Source organism: Phascolarctos cinereus, unplaced genomic scaffold, assembly GCF_003287225.1.
Source record: "Phascolarctos cinereus isolate Bilbo 61053 unplaced genomic scaffold, phaCin_HiC Scaffold_117;HRSCAF=668, whole genome shotgun sequence".
NCBI lineage: Eukaryota > Metazoa > Chordata > Mammalia > Diprotodontia > Phascolarctidae > Phascolarctos > Phascolarctos cinereus.
In genome coordinates this window covers 34,839-44,209 of record NW_027555355.1, presented here as the reverse complement: position 1 = coordinate 44,209, position 9,371 = coordinate 34,839, and the positions used below count along the sequence as shown (strand labels likewise).

Sequence of the window (9,371 nt, the reverse complement as noted above, 5' to 3'; positions counted from 1 at the left end):
GCCCCTGGGATCCACCTGTAATCCCATCACAGCCAGCTCTCAGCCATGTCCTCCTGTCATGACCATCAAGTTTCCTAGGTAAAAGAGCACCTACTCCACTCCCTTCCTTAATGAGGTATCTCTTTCTGTTTCTCCCTCTGTCTGTCTCTGTCTCTCTCTATCTTTCTCTCTGTCACTGTGTCTCTGTCTCTAACTCTGTCTCTCTCTGTCTCTGTCTATGTCTTTCTCTGTCTCTGTCTCTCTCCCACTTTCTTAGCCTGAGGCCTCCATTCATAACATAGGTATATAGGTTGGGTTCCTTTGCTCCTCCTGGGCCCTACCTAAATATGAAGGATTATGGATATGGCCTAGTTACTGTCCAAAGAAGACACCTGTGTAGAGTATCAGATGAAGTAAACAGACAAAACAGAGTGAGGACAATTCAGGGGCCAGGCTGCACTCAGATCATAGTGTCCAGAGCATGAAAAGGGGCAATCTCATTGTCCTCTGTTCGGTTCACATGCCATCTCAAGTCCATGAGGGCCACTTCTGGACACCATAATTTGGGAAGGACATTGGCAAAATAGATGCTGATTTTAAAAAGAGAAAAAAGATTGTCCAAGGAAGGGAGACCTGGCTGGTGTAAGCATGGGAGATGGGGCCTTACAGAATCACTTAAAGAAACTCAGCCTCTACTGGCTAAAGAGGACAAACCTAGGATCAGGGAAAGGGACACCAAAGTTTTCTTCCAGTATCTAAATGGCTATCACAAGATGAAAGAAGGAGGCTGGTTCTGCCGGGCTCCACAGTCCAGCATTAGAAGAGCAGAGCAAAGAAACAGATGGAGGCTCATTGTGAGGGAGATTAGTGAACATCTGGAGCTCTCCATGGTGGCACAGCCTTCCCTGGAGATCAGCCTGCAGAGCTCAGAGCACCTTTCATCAGGCAGGAATGCAGTGGTGAGAATTCTCCTCCAAGAATCCTCTGGATGAGAAGCCTCTGAGGGCTCTTCAGAATTGAGAATCTGAAAGTATAGAGCTCAGAGAAGGAATGAGGGCCAGAGAGATCTGGGAGCCCTCCCTGAGGTTCAATTTCACCTTCTATGCTATTGTTCAGTTGTATCCACATCTTCATGACCCCATGGACCATAACCTGCCAGAGCCTTCTGTCTTCCACTTTCTCCCCAAGTCTGTCCAAGCTTCCATAATACCATCTATCCATGTCATCCTCTGTCATCCCCTTCTCCTGTTGCCTTTGATCTTACCCAATATCAGGGACTTTTCCAATGAATCCTGTCTTCTCATTATCTGCCCAAATTACTTGAGCTTCAGTTTCAGTAATTCACCTTCCAAAGGATAGACCGAATCCATTTCTTATCAGTATTCATTGATTTTATCTGCTTTCTATCCAAATGACTCTCAAAATCTTCTGCAACACTAGCATTCACAACTACAATTCTGCAGCATTCGGCTTTGCTTATGGTGCAGTTTTTATGTATAAATGTTTTTCTCCAATACTCTTACTTTCTCCACAATCCAACAAATTTTACAATTCAGCCTCTAGTTCTCCCACTCTTCAAAAACTAGCCTGCTCTTCTGATAATTCTTGGTTCACATATTGCTGAAGTCCAGCTTGGCAGGATCTTGAGCATGACCTTGCTGGCCCGTGAAATGAGCCCAATCATTCAGTAATGTGAACATTCTTTGGCACTGCCCCTCATTACCACTAAGACATAAAGGCGTCTTTCCAACCCAGTCTACAGGGTAGAGTTTCCAGATGTGTTGGCTTAGTGAGCAGCACTTTAACAGCCTCATCATTCAGGGTTTTTAATAGCTCAGCTGGGATTCCATCACCTCCACTGGCCTCATGGTGAGCAGTGCTTCCCAAGGCCCACTTCACTGACTGCTCCAGGATGTCTAGCTCCAGGCAGTGAACACACCATCACGGTTATCAGCGATGTTAAGAGCTTTCTTGCCTTCTTCTTCTGTATCTTCTGTATCGGCCAGGTCTCCTCAATGTCTTCTGTTTCTCTTAGGTGCCCACTATCTCTGCTTTTCTCTTGCCCTCTCCTCATCTCCACAGCAGGCATTAGAATCCTCAGGTGCACTACCTGCCAGGGCTGTTGGGAGGGAAGAGCTTTGCAGACAGTTAAGATGAGCTCCATCCTGACAAGCATTTGCTGAGTGCTTAGCACGATGCCTAGCACATGGTAGGCACTTAATAAATGGTTTCATGAGTGATTGCTATTGATTGGGTGAATTCTGAGGCCTTGCTGCTGGCCATGGCTCACAAACAAGAGGGCCATGGGGCTCAAGCTTCTGACTGACTCTTTATTCCCGTCAGGGATGCCCACATTAGAGGTAGGAAAGCCCTCCAAAACAAAAGCTGGTCTCAGACCCAGCCTTCAGGACTGGTAAATGGCTTTCCCTGCCTCACTTAAGCAGCCCTGACACCCTCCCACGTAAGGACCACACCAACACTCAAGGAAAGGGTGGAGCCAGGGATTGCTCTATCTTAGGGGCAGGGAGGGACAAGGCCCCATTCAAGTCCCTCTTCTTCCAAGAATTCCAGAAAACTCTGCATCTGGATCAGGGAGTCAATCCCACCAGTGGCCCAGAGGATATGGCCCCACATCGTTTGTGATAGGGGAAGGGAGAAGAGGGGAAAAGGGATGCCTTTACAACCCATGGGGCTCTGAACTTTAGTCTCCTCTGCCTCTAGCCCTCTACACCAGGTTTCTCAGCCCTCAGGAGGTATGGGTCCCAAGAGCTGGCAGCAAGAATTCAGTGCTATATGTTCAGTGCTTTGAGATCCTAAGGAGACAGGCTGCAGGGGCTGATCTGGGAAAAGGACCTAAAAGCCCAGCTCTCCATGAGGTGCTCCTTACTAATGCCTCATGGAATTCCTGTATAAGACCCTGCAGCAGGAACTCAAGTCTTCTCAGATGATGGATTTTCTCTCAACTCTTCACTGTGGGCCAAATGTTCACTGGGATAGGAATTGGAGGACACCTGGCCCAGCTCTCTGGTGAAGTGAAAAAGGGCCTCTACTCTGTGGTGCACCTGGTGGAGGGGCCAGTGTTCCTCTCTCACAGCTGCACAGAGAGGAAAGGGGGGTGGGCTCTGAGGCAAATCACTGGGAGGTTTTTGTGCAGGTCTGTGCCACAGTGTTGGGCGTTCGGCGGAGGGACCGAGCTGACCGTGCTTGGTGAGTCACTGCTTTTTGCTCTCCCTTCCTGGGATGCTGGGGGCTCTGGGAAAATCTCTCCTCACTTCCTCTGCTTGCTGGGAGCTCCTAATTGGGGTCCCCTTGCCAGCTCCTGCTACACATTCACCATCTCTCCAGCTGCCTGACCTCTGCCCTTGCTATCCTCTTCTTTGGGAGAGCACTCTTCTCAGAGTGCTACACCAGGGGCTTGCATGGTCTATGGAAGTAGCCTGGACTCTTTCCCAGCCTAGCTCTCTCTCACTCCCCTCTTTGGGTTTAATGAACAACCTTAGGGAATATGGACACCTCACATTTCAGGATTGGGCAGGGCTGAAGGGACCACTGAGGCAGGAAACAGTGGACCTGCAGGATGATGGCCAAATCTGGGCTTCTTCTAGGGAACTGGTAGTTCCTTCAGGAGGAGTTGGCAGGGGGCAGAGAGGTTTGCTGGTCAGAAGGATGACCTCGGCCTCTCAGACCTTCCCGGGACCCTTCAGGGGAAAAAAGGAGGGGTCATCCCAGAAGACGAGGATCTGGCCACACAGGAGAGCAGGGGTGGAAACATAGACCAGGACAAATGGGGGGATCTTGGCCAAAGACACACTCCCTGGAAAAGATGGGAATAACAAAGATAGAAACTCTGAGCCAGACACTGCCCAGGACATGCTAACTCCACATCACACCAAATGCCCAGCATAGATGCCCCAACACACACATACACACACACACACACACACACACACACACACACACACACACACATACACACTTCCTCAGAGCAGACCAGTTGACCCCCAGGGACTGTCTCCACAACGGATAAATCTCCAAAGACAACCTGACTCCCCAGGACTCGGGCCCTGATTGCTCAATCCAAAGGGACTCCTCAGGAGAGACAGGCAGACCTCTCCATCCCCCAGGACAGAAAGGAGAATAACGCTGGGGGGGATGGGGAAGCAGGGCATTGGGGGGAGGGTCCTGGCAATCCACTGGCATGTCCAGCAGGACACTCTAGGGTCTACTTGGACAGTGTGTAAGAGGAAGCCTGAGCAGAATCAGGCTTCTCAGAGTAACGAAGGTCAGACTGGGAAGGTGAGTTTAGAGATCAGGGTAACATACCTAACAAGCAGGTGAAGAAATGGAAGGCCATAGAGGAGAAAGGGGAACGCATAGTGCCCAGAAATTCAGGACAAAGGCAACACAACAAGCCAAGTCACATAAAAAATGAACGCATTTCTGGGGATCGGGACCAGTGGTTCAAATCTTAGCTCTACTTCTTACTATGGGTGGGACTTTTGGAAACTCACTTCCACTCTCAGGGACTCAGGTTCCTCATCTGTACAGTGGGTAGAGCAGTAGGAGAAAAGAGCCTTCTAATCCTGTTCCAGGGCTAGCTCCTTCCACCAAGAACATTCCAGACCCAAGGCTCTGGTAGAATCTGGATGGCACACACAGGTCTGGGGGCCCCAAGGTTCTCCCTCAGTCTCTGACCCTTTGCTCTTCTCTGACTAATCTCTCCTCCTCTTTCATCACTCCACCTAGATCAGCCCACGGTGGCCCCCATCATCAATGTCTTTCCTCCAACCCAAGAAGAGCTAGCCACCAATAGGGCCACCCTCGTGTGTCTGCTGAGTGGCTTCTACCCAAGAACAGTGGAGGTGGCCTGGACCAAGGATGGTTCCCCCGTATCTCAGGGTGTGGAGACCACCCCGCCATTCCGCCAGAGTGACAACAAGTACTCAGCCAGCAGTTACCTCTCAGTCTCTGCTGACCAGTGGCTGTCAGCCAGCACCTTCACCTGCAAGGTCACGCAGGATGGCAAGGTCATCCAGAAGGAGATCTCCTCAAGCCAGAGCACCTAGATGCCCACAATCCTTCCTGCACCCCTCCCTCTATCCCCACACATAGGATTCCCCAGCTCATCCTCCCCCTCCCCGCTTCCAATAAAGATCTTGTACTTTATCATTCAATTTCCTCTCCAGACTTCTGTGTCTGATCTCCCCTCCCTTCAGTGCAACTCACACTATTGGGTCCCTGACAACCTTCATGCCAAAAAGGCACCACAGGCTAAGCCCCTGGCTGGATGGGAGATGAAAGATCACTTCCAGCCCACATATTTGCTTCTTGCCAGAGCCTGTCTCTCCCTTCTAAAACATGAGGGGTATCTGAAACTGGTTTTGGTCAAAGGGATGGCTCTCTGGGATGGAGGAAGAGGAGCAGGATGGGAACATAGGAGGTCAGTGGATGGAGCGCTATGCCTGCAGTCAGGGCGACCTGAGCTCACATCCAGCCTCAGAGGCTTCCTATCTGTGCCCCCTGAAGTGAGCAGGTCACTATTCCTCCTTCAGCCTCACTTTCCTTATCTGGAAAATGGGGAGAATGATCCCATCTGCCTTCCTGCGTTGTTGGCAGTAAACAATTAGATAATATCTGTAAGGCACTTTGCAAAACTTAAACTGTTATATGAAGATTATTTTTATTATAATTTGTTTTTATTTTTACTAATAGCACCTATCTCCCAGAGCTATTGTGAAGATTAAATGATATAGCAAATGGAAAGGGCTTTGCAAACCCTAATGACGTACAGAAATCTGAGCTGCGTGGAGGACAGATTGCAGCGGGACAACACTGGAGGTGAGGAGACCCATGAGAATGCGACTGCCGTGAGCCGGACCTGGGCTGCTGAGGGAGTGACCCAGGGCAAGAAAGTGTGAGTGGAAGAAAACAAGCCTATGTGAGGGAAGGTGTGAAGGCAGAGGTCAAGATCTGGAGGGGGCTGAACAGGTGGGCAGAGTGACACTGAGCAGGAGGCCAAGATGGGACCTAGGCTGTGGACCTGGCTGATTGGAAGCATGGCCACTTACTTGGTAACATGCAGGAGATGAAGATGTGACCTTGACTGTGGACTTGGGAACAGGATTTTTCCTAACCTGAGAATGCTCAGAGCCCCACAAGGCTGGCCTAGAGGTGGGAATGCCACTAATCGAGAACTTAAAAGAATCAGTATCAGAGTGAGGAATGTTCCCTTAGCTGAAGTAAAAGTATAGCTTATATACTTAACTTACAAACATGTTATATACTAAACTCACCAGGAAGATGGATTACAAACAATCAGAAACCCCCGACCCCACAACACACTTTTGGGGGTCTTTAGGGGTCATGACCACCTCCCCTAAAGTACAGAACCAGAGGTCTGTGACGGAACAGGTTGTACAGTCTTTGATTCGCTTCACTGAAGTTCAAGCGGATTGTGAGCATTGGCACAGCTTTGAGTGATCAGTTTACCCTGCATTATGAGCTCTGAACCTCTAGCCAGAGAGGCAGCTCTGGAGAAAATGAAATTATTGCTATATTCATTATATCCATATCTATATCTATATCTATATCTATATATCTATAGATACATAGATAGATAGATAGGTAGGTAGATAGATAGATAGATATCATACTGATTAATGTGAATATTGTAATTTCTTTTTCATTCCCTCCTTTCAGCCAAAAAGGTCACAACGACTCTTGAAGGCCAATGAGGAACATTCATTGGAAACATGATTCTAAAACATTTCTTGATTAAAGAAATTTGCTATGAAAGGAAAAAGAGGAACATAGTAACCATATATCAGGGGGGAAATTCCCTTAATTCTGTTTGATTCCAGGCATGAGTCACATCTGACAGCCAATCGTATAGCTACAGAGTGTTAAAGCAAGGCACAGGATTAACCAGGTGGCAATTTTCCTTTTCCAGAAAGGAAATGACACAATGGGGAAATAAAGTCAGGAGGATTCAATCTAGGCTGTGTCCTAAGCTGTCCTCACAATGTTCCCCTACTCAGAACCCACCTTTGCTGTTCAGACTGTCACACATGCCATTTTCCATTGTTGACTTTGTGACAATTCGTACAACTATTCCTGAAATCAAAGCTCAGAACAAATCACTGACCCAGGAATTTTTACCTTCAATAGCAAAATTTTCATTAATCACAATTGAAATTAAAACTCAAGGAGTTAAGTACAAAATTAAAGTGAAAGAAAAACAAACTGCTACTTCTGTGAACATTAACAAATTCATGGGACAGTAGAAAGGACAAAAAACTATGATTCCTGGGGAAATCACAACCAATTGTAAGGGTATGGTCACTAACCAGCCAGGAAAGGAAGCTGTATCACAAAAAGACAATGTGGCTTGCCCAAAGACCATGGCAGAGAAACTCGCTGCCTTTGGGGGGCAGGATGACTAAAGAGGCAGGGCAGGGGGGAACATGGGGAACTCTGACCCTGCTCTCAGGGCCAGGCCCTCTCAGGATTCTGCTCTGCCCTGAAGACTGCAGGGTCACTTTCCTCTGCCCCTGACTGTCAGCCCCCATTTCAGGGGCCTAGTGATTAGCACCCCACTTCATTTCACTTCACATTTGTTTTACAAAGAGATATTTGCTTTGAAGCAATATCTAGAAACAAACACACAGACATTTGCTCAAGGCCCTGGTGGGGGGAGGTGGTGATGAGATATTGGGTTCAAAGTCTAGTTCAGTTCCTACATGGCTTTAGTCCTACTACATGAAAGTACCAAACCAGCATCGTCCTGACTTCCAACAGGCTAGCTTCCCTGAACACAAGCTCTCATGGTATTGAAGCTGAGTTGGCAAAATCCCATCTGGATTCCTGGAATCGCAGATTCCTATGACATAGCTGCTGGATACGATCAGAGATGCCACTCCCTGACTCAGGTTTTTCTTGGAACCAAACATCCTTGGGCTGGGGGCACAGAATATGACAAAATCATGCCTAGGTCTTCAGTGGCTGCTCTCATGGCAAGTGCATGCCTGCCATTCCTGATCCTGAAAGAACAGCTCCTACGTGGACTGTCTCAAGCCTTGGGGGTCATGATGACTCTGCGGGGTACAGGATCAGAGTTCTTTGACAGGAAAAGAACTGCAGGGAACATGGATTATGAACAGATCAGAGAAAGGTATGATAGGTGTTGATTCTCAGGTCCCCAGGAAATAGGGGGGAGCTAAAATCAGAAATCCTTCAGTGAACACCTGGTGCTAGCAACAGGAATACAATTAGCTCGAAGGTGAGATCATCCAGAGCTGCAAAGGACCATTGTAAGGCCAAGCTCAGGGCACAGCCTGCTTGCTGGGCTGTAACTCTGGGAAACAGAGTGTCTCCAAAATATTTTGACATCATCAACCTTCGAATGGGAGCTCCTTCAGCACAGGCACTGATTTCCCTCTTTCTTTGCATCCCCAGTGCTTAGCAAAGAGCCAGGCACATAGTATGTATAATACATGCTTGTTCACTGATTGATTCATCTTAGAAAACATTTCACAAAGTCTCTCCCTCTATTCTTATGGCCAAGATGAAGGGATTTGGGCTAGAGAGCAATGGAAGTGAGGGGATTTCAGACTGGGTGATGACCAGATACCTAGAATACCTAAGAACAGTTTGATGTCAACTTGGAAAGTAGATGTCAGTCCAGTGCCTCACGGGTCCCTGCTTTGGCTAACGATGAACATGGGACACTCAAAGAGATTCAGCAAGGCACAACACTGGGAGGGAAAGGAAACCACTAGATGCTACACCTAGGATCCCAAATGATGTCAGAACTCTGCAACATTGAACCAAGGCCAAGAGAAAGAATTTTGTAGACAAAAGTACAAAACCTTACCCTTGAGGGGTAGGGGCAGGTTAACAGGTAGAAGACAGCATTTCAGTGGGGGGGAAGTCTGAGTTGCAGGAAACCAAGCTTGATACCAGTGAGCAGTGTGATGTGAGAGCCAAGAAAGCTCATGCAATCTTGGGCTTGCAGGAACGAAGACATTCTACTCTCTCAACCCATCAGACTCCAGAGGAAGGACCCTGTGCAATTCTGGGCACTACAGTGCAACAAGGACATCGCTAAGCTGGACACCGTCCAGAGCAGGGCAGCCAGCCAGGAGAAGGACCCCAATCCATGTCATTGGAGAACCACCTGGAGGACCTGGGGATACTTAGCCTAGAAAAAAAGACTCTCAGGGGGCACAGAGCTGGGATCAAACATCTGAAGGACCATCATGGGAGAGAGGGATTGGTCTTTTTCTCCTTGGTACCAGAGAGCAGAACCAGAATCACCCAAGCTGCAAAGGGGAAGATGCCAGCTCCTAATCATGAGAACTGTCCTAAAGCTGAATGGGCTGCCTTGAGAGGTA

The 9,371-nt window shown here is 48.2% G+C and overlaps 1 gene segment (V, D, J or C); it reads left to right on the top strand.

Annotated features, from left to right (window-relative positions):
• Positions 1 to 2,606: 2,606 nt before the first annotated feature.
• LOC110204143 (Ig lambda chain C region-like) lies at positions 2,607 to 5,153 on the top strand. The segment is given in 2 exon segments: positions 2,607 to 3,186; positions 4,726 to 5,153. Coding segments are annotated over 2 exon segments (546 nt in total).
• Positions 5,154 to 9,371: the final 4,218 nt, after the last annotated feature.